This window comes from Hypomesus nipponensis, chromosome 7 (assembly GCF_054491055.1).
Source record: "Hypomesus nipponensis isolate SF chromosome 7, ASM5449105v1, whole genome shotgun sequence".
NCBI lineage: Eukaryota > Metazoa > Chordata > Actinopteri > Osmeriformes > Osmeridae > Hypomesus > Hypomesus nipponensis.
Genome location: NC_140367.1, coordinates 5,978,986 through 6,000,977, shown reverse-complemented (window position 1 = coordinate 6,000,977; position 21,992 = coordinate 5,978,986). Strand labels below are relative to the sequence as shown.

At 47.3% G+C, this 21,992-nt stretch overlaps 1 protein-coding gene and 1 long non-coding RNA gene across 3 annotated transcripts in view; both read right to left on the bottom strand.

The window, feature by feature from the left end:
- Nucleotides 1-19,781, bottom strand: part of usp6nl (USP6 N-terminal like) — a 40,165-nt gene extending 20,384 nt beyond the window's left edge. The window contains exons 1-2 of one of the 2 annotated variants that reach the window (XM_084701241.1): nucleotides 19,657-19,781; nucleotides 15,332-15,433 (exon numbers count right to left, since the gene is read on the bottom strand). In XM_084701241.1, coding sequence (XP_084557367.1) covers nucleotides 15,332-15,335 — 4 coding nt within the window. In that variant the 5' untranslated portion in view covers nucleotides 15,336-15,433; nucleotides 19,657-19,781. Of the gene's footprint in view, nucleotides 1-4,954; nucleotides 5,319-15,331; nucleotides 15,434-19,656 lie in introns of those variants that run through there. The other variant, XM_084701239.1, reaches the window with a different exon arrangement.
- LOC146276460 (uncharacterized) lies at nucleotides 621-1,107 on the bottom strand. Its single transcript, XR_014762409.1, has 2 exons — nucleotides 949-1,107; nucleotides 621-742 (listed from the first exon to the last, which is right to left on the bottom strand). It is a non-coding gene; the product is annotated as an uncharacterized LOC146276460 (long non-coding RNA).
- Nucleotides 19,782-21,992: the final 2,211 nt, after the last annotated feature.

The window sequence follows — 21,992 nt, the reverse complement described above, 5'->3', positions numbered from 1 at the left end:
CAGCCAAATATTTCAGTATGGCCTTGGACACCACTGAGTATCCAGTGAATACATTTTGACAGAGCATTGCAGAGAGGAAGGACAAGTGAATCTGGGATGACACGTTTTTGTTAAACTGCCATTTGTTTCACTTTTTCCAGTGCTTCGATTACCCCCCCTCTGCCTCTCTCTGCCTCTCTCTGCCTCTCTCTCCCCCTCTCCTTCTCCCTCTCTCTGCCTCTCTCTGCCTCTCTCTCTCTCCCTCTCTCTCCCCTTCTCCTTCTCCCTCTCCTTCTCCCTCTCCCCATCTCTTTCTTAGTGAAACAAGTGCAGCAGGCCTTTCATGCTCATTATTACGTAGCTTCCCTGTCTGAGCTACGTTCATTGTGCCAAGTGTGTGCATTGTGTCTCTGTCTGTCTCTCGAGACTGGACTGCCTGCAACTGCAGAAGGAGTGGTAGGAACATTTGATGTACTAAATGTATGCTATACAACATGGGCATGAACACACACAAATAGCATGTGGTCAGCCAACAATCACTTCATTTGATCCTTAATCCCCGTGAGAAAGATATCAGTCAACAGTCAATTGAGAGAGCGGTTAACAGTTGGACTAAAGCATAATGATGACGATTAACAGCATCCATATAGATCTGCTTTATCTCCCCCATGAGATCACTCAGCGGTCGTCCACAGCTGTACGTGTAGGGGACTTCCTCTGCTCCACTGAATGAAAGACGAGGCCCAGGCCAAGAGAGGGAGCACTGATGGGAGACACACACACACACACACACACACACACACACACACACCCTCTTATTGTCCTGCTGACAAAGCTGACGTCACCTCGCACAGCGCTTGCGTGTGTGCACACGCATACACGTGTGCATACACACACGCACAGTGAAATCATGTCTGAGTAAAGCTTGTTTGACAAGCACAGTGTGAGAATGTGTTTGCCTTTTCCTACCCAACATCCCTTTTCCATCAGGTCCATTGTGACTTGCAGCTTTCATCTTTCATAAGAAAATCCACAACACTGGAACAAGTTTTTCAATCTAGACACACAGACAATGTTTGGCAGCAGAATTGAGGAGAACAGTAATCCTATTGGCCCATGACTATTCACTGTCACCAGTTAGTCATTACTCTGGCAGGACAGGACAGGGCACGGCAGGGCAGGACAGAACAAGTGGCATGTGTCATAGTAGAGACAGAACCACAAACAGCTCACCTAATAACAGTATTACACAAGACTTGGATGCACTCTGTGCCAACAGGAGAGCATGTTGTCTGTGTGGACGACAGGTTTACTGGAGAGGAGGAGAGGTTGGGGTTTTAGGGGTCAGTGAGTAGTGTTTCTTTTCGGGTGCATGTGTGTGTGTGACAGAGTGAGAGATGTGTGTGTGTGTGTGTGTGTGTGACAGAGTGAGAGATGTGTGTGTGTGTGTGTGTGTGACAGAGTGAGAGATGTGTGTGTGTGTGTGTGTGTGTGTGTGTGTGTGTGACAGAGGGAGAGATTGCATCTGTTAGGAACATATTGGATTAGAAATCCAATGGCACTATTTCTGTGTTGCAATTTTAAATCTCCTACTTTTGCCAAATCTAATAAAAGCACACAAATTGAAAGATACAAGTATAGCTCAGCCCACCACAGGGGAAACCAGTAAACTAGAAGACTTCCAATTATGCCTGCAGGCTATACTGTGAAGATTTTGTTTATAGGTGATAGCATGACAGAAAGTTAGCATCAAAGCTAAGTTTTGATGCTACAATCATGGTATTATCACCACGAGCAGCATGACGCTGAACGCTACCTCTATCCCTGTTCTCATGAAGCAACATACTGTCATCACCTTTTCAAAGTGCAATCACACCTACACATGAGAACATGCACGTATAACACACACACACACACACACACACACACAACGATCCGCACACACAAATATCCCCATCGCAACTTCATGTGCTACAGAAAATAAGTCTTCTTTTTTAAGCAGCTGGTACATCATTTGAATAATTGAGGCAGGCTCTTTCCCCTAGCTGTTAAAATGTAGCTGTTTAAAGACTGAGGGAAAGAGGGAATGAGAGAGGGATGGAGGGGGGAAGACGAAACCAACTCTTCATGAATTATTCAGAGTCAGAGATAGTAAGACGCCTATGCTGACCAGCGCGGGTGAGAATACTGCGGTTTGGCAAGAGAGAGGAGGCTGCATTTCACTGCTTATAAATCGAGCTCTGTGGACCATGGCTCTGTGTCCCCCCCCCCCCCCTCCCCCCATCTGTAAGAAACCATGCCATGCCAGGCTCAGACCAGACACATACCAATGCTCCAGCCAGGCAAATCTCCTGACTGAAAAGCTATAAAGTAATTGAATGTACAGTAAGTGCCTGCTGAACCATCACTTTGTGAGAGCAGGGTAAATGTGCATGGACACGCTGGCCTGAAGAACACACTCTCAGCCTCACAAGGCTGAACCTCAGGCAAAGCCCAGAACCTCAAATACATCAGTGTGTAACATGCCTAAGTAGTGTCTGAGGATGTTGTCACCCATGATGGCTACCTAACACACCAGCATGTTACCCCATGACAACCAGCTAACACACCAGCATGTTGCCCCATGACAACCAGCTAACACACCAGCATGTTACCCCATGACAACCAGCTAACACACCAGCATGTTACCCCATGACAACCAGCTAACACACCAGCATGTTGCCCCATGACAACCAGCTAACACACCAGCATGTTGCCCCATGACAACCAGCTAACACACCAGCATGTTGCCCCATGACAACCAGCTAACACACCAGCATGTTGCCCCATGACAACCAGCTAACACACCAGTAGCTACCCCATGACAACCAGCTAACACACCAGCATGTTACCCCATGACAACCAGCTAACACACCAGCATGTTGCCCCATGACAACCAGCTAACACACCAGTAGCTACCCCATGACAACCAGCTAACACACCAGCATGTTGCCCCATGACAACCAGCTAATGCACCAGTAGCTACCCCATGACAACCAGCTTACACACCAGCATGTTGCCCCATGACAACCAGCTAACACACCAGCATGTTGCCCCATGACAACCAGCTAATGCACCAGTAGCTACCCCATGACAACCAGCTAACACACCAGCATGTTACCCCATGACAACCAGCTAACACACCAGCATGTTGCCCCATGACAACCAGCTAACACACCAGTAGCTACCCCATGACAACCAGCTAACACACCAGCATGTTACCCCATGACAACCAGCTAACACACCAGCATGTTACCCCATGACAACCAGCTAATGCACCAGTAGCTACCCCATGACAACCAGCTAACACACCAGCATGTTACCCCATGACAACCAGCTAATACACCAGCATGTTACCCCATGACAACCAGCTAACACACCAGCATGTTGCCCCATGACAACCAGCTAACACACCAGTAGCTACCCCATGACAACCAGCTAACACACCAGCATGTTACCCCATGACAACCAGCTAACACACCAGCACGTTACCCCATGACAACCAGCCAACACACCAGTAGCTACCCCATGAAAACCAGCTAACACACCAGCATGTTACCCCATGACAACCAGCTAACACACCAGCATGTTACCCCATGACAACCAGCTAACACACCAGTAGCTACCCCATGACAACCAGCTAACACACCAGCATGTTACCCCATGACAACCAGCTAACACACCAGCATTTTACCCCATGACAACCAGCTAACACACCAGCATGTTGCCCCATGACAACCAGCTAACACACCAGTAGCTACCCCATGACAACCAGCTAACACACCAGCACGTTACCCCATGACAACCAGCTAACACACCAGCATGTTGCCCCATGACAACCAGCTAACACACCAGCATGTTACCCCATGACAACCAGCTAACACACCAGCACGACAATGAATATTTAGCCACCAAAACACTAACAGCCACTCTTAACTCCTGACTGAGACGACCATTTACACATAGAACATACAGTACGTTTGCACCAGTCTTGTGTGTGTGTGTGTGTTTGTTTCCTTGTTTGTTTTGTAATTATGCGCTTGTCCAATGCCATATCCAAGTCTGTCTTCATTGATCCTAACTTAAGAACAATGTTTCTAAAGAGAGATTCTCCGGTGGGTCGATGGCCAGAGATTAAAATGGCAGCAGTGTAGGAGAAGCAGGGTCCTCAACTCAATGTTCTCTTTGTGTTGAAGACCAGGGATCGATAAGGAAGTTCAGCCCTGTACAACGGCAGCTCTGTTGGAGAGTTTCTGCCTCGAGCAATGACCAAACCAACGGTCTCACCCTCACAGGAACCACACAGACACACATGCATTATACCATCTCTGAAGTGAGCATTAGGCTGAAGTGAGAATTCGTTGGTTCTCATGCCTCTAGTTTAGATACATCTTGTTTAGATCAACTTGATAATACAAATAAAAGCAGTTGATAAAAATGAGACACTGAGAATAAAGTGGACATCCAGAATAAAACAGGAAACATCTGCCTGGACCAATCAGGACAAAGGACACAGGGTCAGGGATCACAAAGTGTTCCATTACCCTGAAGCATTTTGCTCTATTATTTAGCCCTCATCAGCGACACAGGAAACACACACACACACACACACACACACACACACACCTGTCATCCCATAGCAACAGAGCTATTATGCCAGTACCAAGGGAATCTCCCTCTCAGATAGACACATACACAGATGGCTTCGGTCAGAAGTCAATGACTTATTCAGCATCAGAGATTCAACATGACACATTGTTTTATGCATTCAGAAATGGATACAGAATCGGACTTTAGAGTCACACATGTACCCACTCTGCTGTCAAACCTATGCAATGGTAACACGTGTATATATGCAGACAAACAAGCACACCCATACACAAAGTTACTCAGACACATGTGCAACATGCGCGCACACACACACACACACACACACCGTATCGGGCGGCTGCCCTGCGCCTGGAGGGAGACACCAGCTCCCGGACGATCTGGAGCACCTGCATGCTCAAAGACTGGCCCTGCTGACGTGTAGGGGGCTGCCGGCTCTCGCCCTCACGCCCCCCGCAACCTCCTCCCTCCCGCTGTCCATCACCATCCGCATCCACTAGTCCGAGCTCCCAGGCGGGTCCGCACAGTGAGGATGCTGCCCCACTCCAAATGCCCTCTCCTGGGGTCCAGGTACGTTGGCAGCCCCCTGATGCTCCAGGGCAAGCTTCAGGCTTCAGAGCCACGCAGCCAACACTGAGCTTCCACCCCTTCCGCTCACAGCTTTAATCTAGCTGCTCTCTCTCTCCCTCTCTCTCTCTTCCTCCAGTCGATCTCAGCTGCAGCTGCTCTCTCTCACACTCACATACACTTTCGCCTCTCTCTCTCATTCACATACTTTCTCCCCTCGCTTTCTCTCTCACACACACGCACACACACACTCTCTCTCTTGCTAGATGCAAGCAGCAACTGATGAACAGAGAACCGAGGGAGAGATGTATTATCAAGGGCAGCTTGCTGCCTTCTCCTCCTCCTGCATGTCTTGCTCCAAGCTCTTTCCTGCCTCCAGTTGATGGTGGGCACAGATGCTGGGTCGAGGCCTAAGCTGCTACTTTAAGTTCTGGTCAGCCTTTTTCGTGCTTTAGTATCAGCCCCAAGATGTGTATACATAAACACCCACAGGTCAGTGCTGTACCACCTCCTGGATCTCTACTGGTATACTCACTATCTCCTCCTAACCTGGGCGCTGGAAAGCAGACAAAGTAGGTTATGTGGCGTGTGTGTGTGTCTGTGTGTGTGTGTGTGTGTCATCTGTCGACATTTATTTGGTAGCAGGCAGGGGTGAAGGCTGGAATCTGGCACTGAAGAACACAGGAAGGTAACTGACAGATCTTCTTCAATCCTTTCTTTCCTTCCTCATGCTCCCTCTCTCTCCTTCTGTCTCTTTGCAGAATGATGGAGCAGCACACCTGGCGTGCAGAATTTTGAGAATTTAGATCAATACCAGTACAGCAGATTCCTCTCTTCTTGAGCTCAGTCAGAGTAGGACTCTCTCTTCCTCAGTGCCCCTGATGGTTTCCCTCTCTGTTCCTCAATTCCATCTCCATCCCTCACTTCTCTCTCTTCAGACGCTCTTGCTTTCGCTCTTTCCATCACACGCACACTCGTTTCATACGCTTGCTCCCCTTTCCTAGTCCTCCAAACTCAAATTAACGAGACCATCCTCAATCACGGTCAATATCATTGCCTCTCTCTCTCTCTCTCTCTCTCTCTCTCTCTCTCTCTCTCTCTCTCTCTCTCTGTCTCTGTCTCTCTCTGTCTCTCTCTGTCTCTCTCTGTCTCTCTCTGCCTGCATCCCTCTCCCCTCCCTCCCTCTCTCGCTTTCTTCCTCTCTCCCCCTCCATCCCCCTCTCCATCTGTCTACCCTTCTCTTTCTTTCTGCCACCCCTCTCTCCACCTTCCCCTATTACCCCCCCCCCCCCCCACCCCACTATTACACTGAAGCTTAGCACACCAGTGGAATGGGTAAATACCAGAGGAGCGTGTGTGTGTGTGTGTCCAAGCGATGATTTGTGCCCTACAGCATCAACACCACTGTCATCTTGAGGTCATGCCCTTTCGCATTTTCAATCAGTCACTCTCTCTCTCTGTCTGCTGCTGTCGCTCTCTTCCCGCCACATCCTCTCAGCTATCTCTCCCTCCATCTATCTCCATCATTCACTTCCTGCCTTCATCTTTCTGTTTATATCCTCTGGTGGCCATGCACTCTTCATCTCTTCCTCTCCTTCCCCCCCTCTCCCCCCTCAATGTCTATCATTCTCTGTGTCTCTCTCTGATCTCCCTCTCCCTCCACACTCTTTCCCCCTTAGTCTCCCCCTCTCCTTCATTCTCCTCCCTCCCTCCTGACATATCTCCTAAATGACTGTTTTTTTTAACAAGACTTGCCCCAGTGTGAATGCTCACCCTGACTACGCCATAAAACAATGGCAATGAGAAAGAATGTATTCTTCTCCACATCACACACTTGGCTTCTTTGACTGACCTTGCACTGCAGTGAGTCACATGCACATAAAAGGTACGCACCTGCGCACGACTAAGCACACGCGCACACACACACACACACACACACACACACACACACACACACACACACACACACACACACACACACACACACACACACACACACACACACACACACACACACACACACACACACACACACACACACACACACACACACACACACACACACAGACAGACACAGAGCCTCAAAGAGGATAGAGTAGCAAAGGGGTAGGAAGAGTAGCAGGTCCATTCTTTATCTTAATGGTGTTTCATCCCCACAGGGCAATGAAATACACAAACACACACACACACACACACTGTGCCCTTATAGGATGAACATATCAGTGAAGACATGCATGTAATACTTCAAAAACAACAAGCTAATTGGTTTTTTTAAGCAGCTATTCCATCACTGTGTTCCTGTGCTCTCAATACAAAAAAGTCAAAGCTCTGAAACAGTGGATCCAATTATGCCATTTTCTAGATAAACACAATGTTGCACTGTTGCTAAGGTTCAGTTGTACTGCTGCTAGGCTGTTTCCCCAGTATACAAAAGTCTGCATGAATGTGTGGCCCAGCCTCCAATACATTTCATCCAATTTCCCATCATATAGTCCCTGCACTATGGAAACATTTCTGCATGTTGAGAATAAATGTGATGATCTGTATTCCTTAAGATTATCAAGGCAGCATCAGTAAAGGAGGGGGTTACTGAAAGAGAGGAAAGGACCCTGGATTGATTCCCCTGTCAATGAAGGAGAGGTGGAGCGGGAGATATTGACAGACTCTTTCCTTTCTCCCTGACAGACAGGCCCACGACAGCGGTAATATGAAGGCCCTCAAACACATTTAGATCAATGGCCCCTAGAAGGCCTGTCCTCCAGCACACCTCGCTGATTGAAAATAGACAGATAAGCTCCTTCTAAGCCCCGAGAACATAACCTGTCCAATCTAGTGCTAGATAAGGGCTCAGCCTATCGACAGTCTTCAATCAACTGGTCTTCAGGAGCAACCTTCAACCCCCCACTGGTAAACACAGAGGGGGCCTTCATGTGCAGAGTGGGATGTGCAGAAGAGGTGAGGAGATGGGGTGGGGTGGGGGGGGGGGGGGTTGGAGTTAAAGCTAAAGGCAGACAGAGAAAGGCCTGTAGATAGACCGATGATGTTCGATAGGTACAGATGCATCATGTTGGGAGAGAGGAAGAGTTGGAGATGAAAGGAAACATGAAGGAGAAGTGGAGCGAGCGACAGAGAGAGTGAGCGAGACACAGACATCCTAATAAGCAGCAAAGAGGGCTGGAAACGCTTGTTTTCACATTCTCAAATCAGTCTGGAGTTGTCTCTAATTTTAGCACCAGACAATGCATGAATAGACCTCATTGAATGCTGCCTGATCAACAGGAGGATCTTTTACACACACTCTCTCTCTCCCTCTCTCTCCTCTTTTCCCTCAATCCTGTCCATCCTTCTCTCTCTCCATCCAGCTCGCTGGTCGATCTCAGGCTGAGCTGGCTGACAGACGGACTAATTCACAAACAAATCACGCAGACATAACACCGGTCAGAAGCTGCTCTCATGTGTTGTCTTAATGGCTGCTTTCTGTCCACTGTAGTATTGAATTAGACCGGGTGCTGATTGCACTGTGCATTGATTAATACTGCATGCAGGGAGCCAGTGAGTTCAGACCTACTGGGTCATCCTCTGGAATGTCAATGAGATGAAGAACACACACACACACACACACACATATGCACTTCCTATACAGTGCCATCTTCCTGTCCTCATTTAGGCTAAGAATGAAGTGACCAATGAAATCAGGTCAGGTGAGCTGAGGCCAATCAGACAAATCCAGATTCCACAAACAGCACAAGTTGGTTTTTTTTTCTTCTTCATATAATTAGATTATTATTTTATTTTTGAACAGCAGCATTTTATATTGACTACTGGTTTCCGGTTGCACTATTATGAAGGCCACTTGGGACTTTCCAAAGCCCCATCCATAGCCTGCTGTCTCTCTTTCACTCCCTCCCTCCTTCCTCGGGCGCCCTGGCACCGTGCCACAGTGAGCAAGGGAATGGAACAAGGAAAAGAAAACAGGCTGGAACAACATCACTGTGCTCTCTCACACTTCCTGTTTGCCCCCCCACCAGTGTCATATCCTGTCCCTGTGAGCAACTTTTGAACCAATCAGTGATGTGCCAGTATTCCACTATCCCTCTCCACATCATTGCCACTGTACAAACTTGTGCAACACAAACTCACACAAAGCACCTGACCCTCTCGACGTTCCTTCCTTCCCTCACCTCTTTTCCTTCTCACTAACAATTCAGACTTTAAAGTCCCTTCCCTTTTCCAGAACGAGGCCTGTGGCTGACCTCACACCCAGCAACACCTCCCTCTGCCTCAGCCAACCCCTTATCCAGCAGCCCTACCTCTGCCCTGTGGCCATGGCGACCAGAGCTCCCAGACATGCATTGGCTGCCTTCTGCTTCTCAAGGGAGTGAGATATTTGGAGGTCCAGAGGGAAACGAGGGCTTTCATAGAGAGAGCAGAGCCAGAGGTGTGTACATGTGGATGTGTGTTTGTGTGTGTGTGTGTGTGTGTGTGTTTATGTGTATGCATCTTTGGGGGGGCTTGTTTACAATACAGCTATAAAATCAGCAGCTGGTAAAACAGTAGAAAGCTGAGACTGTGTGTGTGTGAGAGAGTGTGAGTGAGTGAGTGAGTGAGAGAAAGTGAGAGAGCGTGTGTGTTAGACAGTAGCCATAGCCTGTAAGGGTCGAAGCGGGTGGAGAGAAGATGACCCCCCCCCCCCCCCCACCACCATGGGTGCACCAGAAGCGTGAGTCGACGCAGAACCCTTGATGGTCACGGTCATTCATACATCACTCTGCGCGGTCGATAGGGTGTATCGATAGGGTACGCGCAGTTTGTCATCCGTTGACAGGTCATGTGAAATCTGTCATTGGTCATGTGGGAACGAGTGAGTAGCAGGGAGTGTGTGTGTGTGGGTGTGGGTGTCTCAGTGGTTGTAAAGGGAGGGTGTTTGTCAATGGATAGTATGTGTGCTGTGGTTTTCATTGGTAAAGTGGATCACAGCGGTTTGTCATTGGTCATAGCGGGTGTGGGCCAAGCCATTGGTCATAAGGTATATTTGGTTTCTCATTGTCCAGGAGAAGTGTTAGCGATAGCACCACTAGATAGGAGACTCTTGAGGAAGAGAGAGACTGCAGTGACTGACTGCAGTGGGTGTTTATGAGTAGCTGTGTGTGTGTGCTGCATCATACTGTGTGTGTGTGTGTGTGTGTGTGTGTGTGTGTGTGTGTGTGTATGTATGATTTGCAGTATGCTTGATAGTATTCTCTACTGTCCCTGTGACGCAGGACCAGTGATCGTAAATCTGTTCCCAAACCACTTGCATTTGTGATGCAAATACAAGTGCATGTACATTCACCTTTACACATGCACACACACCAACACACACACACACACATTTGCATTCCAAATGTAGTAGCAGAGGGATAAATGTTCATCTAGATTTATGATCCCTAAATCTGCCTCAATGGAACAGCGTGTCGGAACCATAATCAGCGGTTAAATTGCATTCCATACATCTACATATGGTACATTTACAAGAGATTCAACTGAGGTCAGTCTAACAGAACACCTTAGAGCACAGACAGATGCACTCTCACACAGTGGGGACTACAGGGAAAACACTTCCTTCCCGGGTGTACCCGGCTTCTTTTCTGACTGAGCTAAACCTTGATGGAGCAGCAAACAATTCAATCAAATTTGATCTGGACAAAGATGCTTCCTGTCCCTAAAGACACCACCAGCACTTCCAAACACAGAGAGTAGGCCAACTTAAATCCTTAATCGTGACTCTATCCACAGTGCCTGATCCCATCCGTCAGCAGTCCTCACATTAAGAATGAGTGGTTATCCGTCTGTAGTCCTCACATTAAGAATGAGTGGTTATCCGTCAGTAGTCCTCACATTAAGAATGAGTGGTTATCCGTCAGTAGTCCTCACATTAAGAATGAGTGGTTATCCGTCAGTAGTCCTCACATTAAGAATGAGTGGTTATCCGTCAGTAGTCCTCACATTAAGAATGAGTGGTTATCCGTCAGTAGTCCTCACATTAAGAATGAGTGGTTATCCGTCAGTAGTCCTCACATTAAGAATGAGTGGTTATCCGTGAGTAGTCCTCACATTAAGAATGAGTGGTTATCCGTGAGTAGTCCTCGCATTGAGAGTGGATGATGGGCAAACTTGGAACAGCAGGGGTACAGCCAGCTAGGGTAGAGCTTCTCACCATGGCAACTTAATAGTGAGAGGCCACGATAGGCTCACTGCCTGCGGCAGTACAGCACACAATAACTAACACGGTTTTTGTGTGTGTGTGTGTGTGTAAGTGTGTGTGTAAGTGTGAGTCTGTGTCCTGTTTCACTGATGGCTGTATGATGTCCTGAGGATAGCTCAGGATCAATTTCCTCCTGCTGCAGTGTTTACTGGGAGATGTAATCCTATTCCTGCTTGGCTTCTTTCCTGTGGTCCTACACTCAGCCCTGCTCTTGACACAGCCCAGGACGAGAGCCATACCTGGCCAAAAAACACCTGTTGTGACTTCGCCATGGTCTAGATTCATCCATGGTCTAGGTACTGAGTCCTGACCTAAACGTATCCCAGGCCTAGATTCACCCCTGTCCTGGATACATCTGGTTTAGTCCCAGGTCTGGTCTAGACACAGCCCAGGCCTAGGCCCAGTCCTGGTAGAGCAGGGCCTGTCATCACAGGCTGGTGGAGGCTACACCAGTGGGTCACTCCTTCATCACTACAGTTCCAAACGGAGTGTGTTAGAGAGCTGCATTCCACAACAGAACAGGCTCACATTCCTCAGAACCCCGCCATGCTACAGGATTCTGTCTAGCAAGAAAGGACGCACACGCTCACGTGTGCAAATCTGTATCTCGGCAACGACTAAAAGGTAAGAGCAAGAGACAGAAAGGTTTCAACTTAGCACCTGTACCTATCTATTGATCTTTCACATTGTGAAAACAGAACCAAAGCAATGGCTTTATGTGCGCGTGTGTGTGTGGGGAGGGGGAGTAAGCGCAGAGGATATGAGAGAGGACTAAAACACACACACGCACTACCGTTCGGCAGGACATGCCATGACAGCTGTGCTTGTCTAATATATGTTGCACCACCATTTGTAGTGTTTAAATATTCAAAAGTGTCAAAAACATATTTAAGGTGGTTTATATGCTAATTAACTAAACAAACATCTACTACACAAATGGCCCTCATCCTTCAAGCAGTTTGGAAAGGAATAACTTGAAAGTGTTTTAATGAATTGCCCTCGTGTCAAAGACCTGTCGTCTCTCTCTGTGGTAAACAGATAACTTCCTCTCAGAGACAGAGTGATGTAGGCAGGCTAGCCCACCAAACACACGGCCTGTGCAAATGACAAAAGGTTGTATATTTAGAGTCTACAGTATAACAGATATAGAACTGCCTGTCTTCCGTAGCTAGGCTAACTAGAGGCTAGCTAGATCTTTCCGTCTGTATCAGTGCTCAGCAGATGGAGGCCAGATGAGGATTTGGAGAGGAGATAATGACCATGCACCACGCCTAGCCTCTGTGTGCCCAGCACGCTACCGAATGGCATCAGTTTACCTCTGACAGGGAGGGGGAAGAGCAATGAGGGTGGGCGGTGGGAGGTTTAACACACCCACGCTCAACCGTAGGTGGTGAGGTAGCCTGCTGCCGAGGACTTTAAAGACGTGACGGTCCACTTTGCAGCACTGAGGCCAGACTGACAGGGCTGTTTACACAACAGCAGTCAAATGTTACATGCCCAGCATGTTTCCCTCTCTCCCTCTCTCTCTCTCTCTCTCTCTTATCTATTATTACTTGCCTCCATCTTGTCGTCCCACATATGTGAGTGTCTGGATTGTTTATACACTGCTGGCCCATGGGGGAAGGAAGTGTGTGTGTGTGTGTGTGTGTGTACAGTGTGACTACTGTATTCAAATACAGCTAGGGGGCTCCTGTGATTTCTCTAAATAGATCTAGTTACAGTTAAACAAAGACCTGTTTAACCGTACACTGTACACTGTATTCTGACAGTCTGTAAACCAACGTTTTGATGATACTGGACCCAGTCCAATGTTTTCACCCCCTCCAACCTCTCCCTTAAAGCCTCCAGTGTCTCAATTATGACACTGGGGTAAAACTCTCAACCATCTCTCAATATTTCCTTCCTTCTCCTCCTCCTCCTCCTCCTCCTCCTCCTTCTCCAACTCACAGGAAATCAGCGGTCTGAGTGAGTCATACGTCTCATTAAATGAGTCCGTTAGAGAGATAAGACCCCCCGCCCACGCCACAGGCTGGAGAGGTGTGGGCAGGGGCAATTAAGGTAATTAGTCCAGGATACCAACTTCATCAACCAGAGGGGAAGAGAGAAAGAAGGAGAGAAAGAAAGGAGAATGAAAAAAGGACAGACAAAAATATACTATGGGGAGAAATAAATAGTAAACAAATCATTAGCCTGAGTCTCCCATAGCAGCAACTGATAGCAGGTCCTAAACAGCTATACCTGACCATGTTATTATAGCAGTCTGTGTGTTTGTATAGCAGTTGTTGTTGTGGTGCAGGCTAGCTCTGAGCTGACTATTTCTGTTCTGAGCAAAGTATGAGATCAAAGAATGAGGACCTTTTGTTGCTGCTGTTATTGTAACAGCACAGCTTTCCGATGCACAGGACCTTGGCTGAGAGAACATGGAGATACCGTGCACACACACACACACATTTTCAGACACAAAATGGCGACACCTCCTCTGATTTTCCAATGCATACACACATGTAAACAGTCATACACACGTTACATTTCCTTAGTTGGACTGAAAGTTTCCACTTCCTCTGTGCTGACTCGTAACAGCTTCATGGTTTGGATGGACAGCAGTCGTATACAAACCACCAAACTCCACATCAGTCATCAATCACACTTTAAATCCTTTTTTCTCTCCATCACTCAAAATAAATTTGAGCAGTCAATGACCACAGCGCACACACACACACAATCCCACGCTTCATTGCCTGTTTAGGGGTGCTAAAGCGTGCTGAGGAAAAGGCAGTAATCGGGTTAAATCTCTCAGCACTCCCCTCTCAATCATCTGGCTAATCCAATCACCTTACAGTAAACACCTCACATGCGCAGGGTTGCCCCGGTAACCTACTCCCAGCCCTCTGGCATAGAGACCTTAGGCCCACTCAGAGCTTAGCAGATAGAAATACACTGTATGGAACAGACCATTACCACACACTACTACATAGGAAAACATAAGACATATAGCAGGATCCATAGCCAAGACCCTATTTCTCCCTATGAGAAGCAGAGATGTGTACTGACACAATCTGATAACCCCACAAATAGTACAAATGTTCATTTTCATAAACAAAGCATTCACAGTTTGTATCTCTACCTTAGTTCACATACATCGTCACACACACCCAAAGCCCTTGATGACCACCTCTGAATGACAGGTCGAGCTTCACAAGGTATCTGATTCATAGTTCTACTGATGAAGGCCATCAACAGCAAAAAAAACACACACACACATTAGGGTAGGTGGGAGCAGAATCCAACATACACATGCTCTCTCTCTCTCTCTCTCTCTCTCTCTCTCTCTCTCTCTCTCTCTCTCTCTCTCTCTCTCTCTCTCTCTCTCTCTCTCTCTCTCTCTCTCTCTCTCTCTCTCTCTCTCTCTCTCTCTCTCTCTCTCTCTCTCTCTCTCTCTCTCTCTCTCTCTCTCTCTCTCTCTCTCTCTCTCTCTCTCTCTCTCTCTCTCTCTCTCTCTCTCTCTCTCTCTCTCTCTCTCTCTCTCGATCTCTCTCGATGGAGTGCACATTCTGCTACATCCCATTCCCCTTCCCATCATGCTTTGCAGTGCTGATTTATGGCCGATTGCGGTGGCGAGGGTGCAGCACTCTCTCCTCTGCCATATGTTCCCACCATGGGGGGAGTGTGTGTGTGTGTGTGTGTGGGGGGGGGGGGGTGGGGGGGGTGTTACAGATGTTAACACCTCTCCTCAGCCACATATAGACCACACATACGAATGCTAACACCTAAGATTAAACTGATTCTATCTTACTGGCTGCGTGTTGCTGGGAGGAAGTAGTATAGGTGCAGTAAGATTATGTGCTGTGTGTGTGTGTGTGGTTGTGGGGGTTGGGGAGGGGTTTGAGTACTCACTCATGGTGGGAGGCCGGGGGTGGGGAACAGGGTGGGGCCTGGGCGGGGGTCTGGACAGGTGAGGTTGTTCTCCACAGGGGCACTCCTAGAGGCACTCATGACCTGCAGAGGGAGGACCACACAAACAAGACACACAAACACACACACACTTAATTAGAGCAATTGGTACATCCATTAGCATCTTCATTGAGCTCGTAATAGTAGTGCTTTGTGCAAGTGGCTAGGCTTGGCAGTGAACGTGCATCCCTATCTCTAGCGTGCCTGAGTGCATGTGTGCCAACGCCACATGTCCATAAGGGCCTCGCTAAATAACGGTAATCTGGTGACGGCGTGGTGGGGTAATAACGCATCATTTGATCAGTCCGCAGATGTGTGGGCTAGGGAGGGGGACAGGGAGGGGGTGACGTCGAAATGAAACGAGTTCCTGTTGCCATGAGCAACCCGCAGAGTCAACACGAGAGAGAGGCTCCTCCCAGTGTCTCAGCTGGACGCCCAGCACAGGTCGGCATGACAGCTGGACAAACCCAACACCCTGAGGTGAGACTCGCTCGTACAGCTTTAATAGTTCTGCCCCACCCTTGGCTCTCAACCCAAGATATCTTAGAGCCTTTGAGGGAAATCAGAGAAGACAAAGGATGTGAGCGAGTGAACAGTTTGGAACTGGGCCTCCAGTACACATACAGGATATGACGATCCAGCAGCACTTGACTTCAGCTGACACTGCAGGTGGATTCCAATCCTTTAGCTGCATGTTCTTCTCCCTTTGACCTTGCTGAGTCATCCTTCTAAATGACTAGCCTACATGCAATACTACACACACACCACCACCACGGTGATACTACACACCACACCTAACTGTGGTTGTGGTGGTGTCCCGGACTCTATCCCAACCAGGTGAGTCATCAGGAGCCTGGAGAGAGAGCCAAGGAGGGAGAGGCAGAGGGAGTAGAGGCTGAGAGTCTTAGCTTTAAGGCTGTGACCTGGGATTAGTCAGACCATATGTCCACCTCTGGCCTGAGCCAGGACACAGCCAATCCACAGCCCTGTGACCGGAGCCAGGACACAGCCAATCCACAGCCCTGTGACCGGAGCCAGGACACAGCCAATCCACAGCCCTGTGACAGGAGGGACTCAAACAGTACCAGCATCAACACTGCTGTGACTGAGAGGCTGAAAAAGAACTATCACAGAAAGTTGGCTGTGAATGCAGGCATCGATTAGTACCTCTGTCCCCAGGCTGGGGAAAGGGGGTGGTGGGTCGTGAAAGGAGAAGAGTCTCTGGCCATTAGGAGTCTAATACACACATAAACAAAAGTGTGTGCACACACCTAGAATTGAGAAGAAAACTGCCAGACACACAGCATATAGCCAGCATGAACGAACACACACACACACACACACACACACACACACACAGCCACAACATCTGGTGTGCTGTGTGTGGCCTGGCTGCTCCAAGCCTAGGTTTAGAGAGAGTAGCAGTTCAGGGTGCCAGTGGGCACAAGAACCCACCAGAGACTGGTACCAGTGTTGCTATGCCAGCTCTTGGTCAGGAGTAGAGGAATGCAGTAATAACCTTTCAGAGTGAGTGTGTATGTTTGTTTAAGTGTGTGTGGGTGTGTGTGTACGTCAAGGTTATATGTAGGTGTGTGCATGCTTACTGTAAGTCTATTGTGCTATGTTATCTTTATCAGAGTTGATCTCTGCCTGATCTCATTCTCTTAAATATGCACACACACACACACACAGTTATCCTCACATAGAAAGGTTATCTCTACCCATCTGTTGTGTTGGAGTGGTGTGTTTTGAGAAGTGTGTGTGTGTGTGTTCATATGGGAATGGGTGAATATATTCAAATGAATATGCTTACTGTCCATAGCAGACTTGACTCGGCTCCAGAACTAATTAAAGGGGGGCGCACGTTTACAAAGCATGTATGAGAGTCAAAATAAGAGCAGAACGACATATTCTGCAGGAGAGTGTAGCCATCTTGATACTTAATTAATAGCCAATGCCAGTATTTCTTATTTAAAATTATTTTTGAGGTGGCACAGAATTCAATTTGGGTGGGCATTGGAGCTGACCCTGGTCCATAGCAGTATATTGTGTGTGTGTGTGTGTATGTGTCTGTGTGTGTGTGTGGAGGGGGGGGGGGGGCATAGCTAAGCCTCAGTTGCTACGCTACAGCAGTTTGGTGAAGAGCTCAAAAAGGAGGCTCTACGTATACAAGCTGCTGTCCAGCCTGACAAACAGACTGCTCTTTCAGTAAGAGCACACACATCTTGCTACTTCCTCCCTCTCTCTGGCCCAGCACAGGCTTCACTGGAGGCACGCTTTGCACCAACCGTGTTTCTAGGAAATTGTGTGAGACAAAGAGCTTGAAAGAAAAAGACAAAGAGAGAGAGGAGGTAATGGGAGATGAGACAGAGACAGAGAGAGAGAGAGAGAGAGACAGAGAGAGAGAGAGAGAGAGAGAGAGAGAGAAAGAGAGAGAGAGAGAGAGAGAGAGAGAGAGAGAGAGAGAGAGAGAGAGAGAGAGAGAGAGAGAGAGAGAGGAGTAGCTAATAGGGGAAGAGGAGATAATTTGTGGCTGCTGACCCTGGCTCCTGCTAGGTCTGGACCACTTCCTCTCTTTCAGGATGAGACCCTGAGAGAGATACATGCCACTGACCAATTAACCAGCAACTAGGACACGTACAGGGAAAAGGAACGATTAAAAAATGAATACATTTAAAGCCATTGATGGTATATTGTGCTTTGGGAAAGAAAAATATTAAAGTGTAGGATATGCAAAACCATGCCGATAACACACTTGTTGGTATCGGGCACGTCTTATGTGAACAGATTAGAATGTGTTTGTCATGAGTATTAAAACGACATCTTTGTCAGAAGTTGCTTGTGTTTGGGGTTTCCTTGGATGTCAAACAAATGACCTGATGATGACAAATGATTTGAATTCAGAGAGAGGAAGTGTTCATGGAAAAAGTGGGCCTCTTGACCCCTCAAATTGTGTGGCTGTCAGTATTTTCACCAGGGCAAGGCTTTAGCTCACCAGACACTACATTTAGGCTCCCTCGAGTCGTCATGTTATGCAATACCTTAACAAATGCATCATGGCACAATATTTCAAACCTGAACACAAAGGCTATTATTTTTAAACAGCTGTAAGAGGGCCATAGTGTCTTTTTGATGCAGAACGCTGTCAAGTATTCAATCCGCATCGGGCCATTTCGGCGGGCCGAGAACCTGGAGGGGAGGGCTGTGCACTGAGCAGCAGCCTCAGAGATGCGACTCAGCAACAACCAGGCCAGCACAGCAATGACACAATGGATCAAATAAAAAGCTGATAACGTGAATATTCTGACCCTGACATCACGCCACGGCATGTTATTTAAATACTAGTCGCCCCCTCAATTGCTTAGTGTCGCATCATCTGTTTACGGTAGCAGCTACGAGAGTAATACAGTAAACGATTTGTTGTCGACATGTGGTGCAGAGAGAAAACTTTCTCTACTTTGTGGTACCACAGGCTACAATGTGCCGTTTCACTTGCGTTAGAGTGTTTACAATGTAGCCTAGCATTGTTGTGTTGTGCTCTGCTTGGCTAAATATATCGGCAGTATTTCGAAACGTAAAGCGACGAATGTGTTAAGCCGCATTATCCCGAAGCGGGACAGAGGGATTGAGGCACTGCTACATAGGTAACTCTATCCCTTATCCCATTCAGCACACCACAAGCCCGCGCGACGCGGTGAACGAAGCAATGGATCCGACTAAATTAACAAATCACGTAGCCATCGTAACACTAAAATAGTGAATTATTTAATATCCTTTCAATAGAACATTTAATGATTCCATTGATCTCCTTAAATCAATTACAGGAGAATGCTGAAAGCTTCGCAAACGTAAAATGAGTGAAAGGGAGGAAAAGCCAATCAGAGTACAGGCAGCCAGGTCTTCAACCAATAGGATAGTGTGATTAGTGTTTCTGCAGTCTGTCAACATCGATTCTGGTGCGGGAGGCCGTCTGGGGGCTTGGCCATAGGCCTCGGTGAAATAGAAATAAGAATAAAGTTTGTGTTCATGAAACATTATTGCTGTGCACAAATAAAGCGCTTGAATTTCAGGTGTAACGGCATTTGCCGTAAAACACAACACCTCACAGACTCCTCACCAACTTGCATCGCTTCTGCCACTCTCATAGCAGGAGAGTGCATGTTAGCGTAGCCCTATACAGCCCGCAGTACAGCACTGGCACATGCATATCTTGAAATGGATGTGATATGTATCACAGAAAAATATGTGAATGGAAAGTATTCGTTTACCTTGCTCTTAATCCTACGGGTCCGCGTTTATCACATCGCTGCGAGTATTTCCTCTGCCAGACTAGAGTTGTTGCCCATTGTCCCGTACCAGGAAGTCAAAGCTCTTCCTACAGCCCAGCACTTCTCAAACTCTCTATGGAAACCCCTGCAGGGCGCTGTGCAATCGATCCTACTCCAGGTAGCAATGCGCCGCCTGACGGGCTTATCTTACCAGCCATGTTGGATTCGAAACGAGGTTGCGGCACTAGGTATAAATGGTAACATTACAGAGAATGAAATGCCGCCTATTAGTCCCACTTGATAGGATCACACTTAAATGTAGTCTTAGCATGATAGCAGAACTGGTGCGTAAAATATTAATTTACTTGCCATTGCCAATATTCTAAAGTGACAAAATATGAAACAACTTCCACTATTTACATTAACACATAACGTTCTTGTCCTTTTATTTACAATTATTTTAATTTGTAGGTCATATTATAATTGTTTTATATTACTTTAACATGAACACCTGCAGCTCCTCTTAACACAGTCAACACATTAAAACATCAACTCAAAAACAAAACTAGTTAATTAATTCCTGAATGACATGTTTTGCAGCTATTTTCATGACCAAGGCACCGTGAAAGCACTAAATATCCATGCCGTGCTTGTAGCAAGCTGAGTAACTGCTTACAGTGGGGACAGTCTAATATCCCAGTGCAAACATCAACTTTAAAGACAACAAACACATTTTCAGAGGGGCAAGTAAGGGGCTAGTGTCAGAGCCTCTCAAAAAAAAGTGTCATGCTTACTGATGTTGTAACTGTGCATGCAAGTGTGTGTCAGTGTGCAATGTGACCTCAAATGGTGTTAATCAGAGTGTACAGTTGGGAAAACTCCCCGGATCATGTTGACTCTGACTCCCAGTGGCAGGGCCTCCACTGACAGGAGCTTTTACAAACATCCAGGGTCTATAATGGAGAGGACAGTGGTGTGTTTTCAGAAGCCGGGAATACCCTGCAGACCATTAGATAGACTACTGGAAGAATTGTACTGTGTGATATCTGTGCCTGTGTAGATGACTTTGAATGATGATGTTATAATTATTTGTGGAGAGAACAAGATGGTGTACATTTTGTTTGATCTCAAACATCCAGATCCAATTTAATGACGTTAGTGGACATTCTCATGTATGCATTTAATAGTGACTTGTGTTCAGTTGTTGAGCATGGGTTTGAAGCTCTCAGCCTGTGAGCAAAATGAAATTAGACAAGGAGCCTTCTGTGGAACTCACCGACTAAAGAACACTGTGATACCAGCTTTGAGAATCAATAAGCCTTTACGATACGTAACATTTGTATTTGTAAGCAGTGGCAGACCCGAACAGTGAGAGGTGTTTGGAGTCACAGTCAGTAATCACTTGACAGCAGAGCGATCTCTTTTATGTTGCTCACGCTGGTAGCGACCTGTGTCACTTACCTTGTTAGTGCCACATGTTATGGCCCATTTGTCAGACTAATGTCACACCTGATGATGTTCCTGTGAAAGTGAGGGTACCCACTCCTACAGTTCCTCCGCTGTGTGTGTTGATTTCATGGCCTATTAGGCCTGTGATTGTGGCGGTGTTGTCTACAAACCATGCCAGTTACAGATCCATACGGTGTACACAACAGAAGTACACACAGTGATGAAGCCCAGACAGATGAAATTGGCTTTTCAAAGAATGACTTCATCTATTTTTCAGTTTGTGTACTCTTCAAGTAACCATGAAATAGACTGGGGAAATATAACTCCTCATCCCCTAGGTGGACCTGTGGTGGCAGAGAGAGAGAGAGAGGGAGAGAGAGAGAGAGAGAGAGAGAGAGAGAGAGAGAGAGAGAGAGACTGAGAGGGAGAGAGAGACTGAGAGGGAGAGAGAGACTGAGAGGGAGAGAGAGACTGAGAGGGAGAGAGAGACTGAGAGGGAGAGAGAGAGAGGACAGCAGGTAGGTCAGATTTCCTGCTCATAATTACCCTTCACCTTCTCTCTGGTGGACCCTCACACACAAACACACAGGGTGTCTCAGTGTGAGACAGAGATAAAGCAGTTCATGAGGAACACAGGGTGAGCTCCACAGCAGGAATGACAACAGGAAGAAGCACATGGGAAGTAAATGTCTGACGCATCCACTCTTCAATGGGAATATCAGGTTCACAATGAGGTTAGGTTTGATTTCTTTCCAATGCAGTTCACAACAATGCTTTCACACCATATTCCACATTGACATGCTAGGGACGTCCCATGGCCACAGTCTCTGTATGAATGAGAGAGACTGACTGATACTTGTTTCTCATCCAGGTGAGCTTTCAGTGAA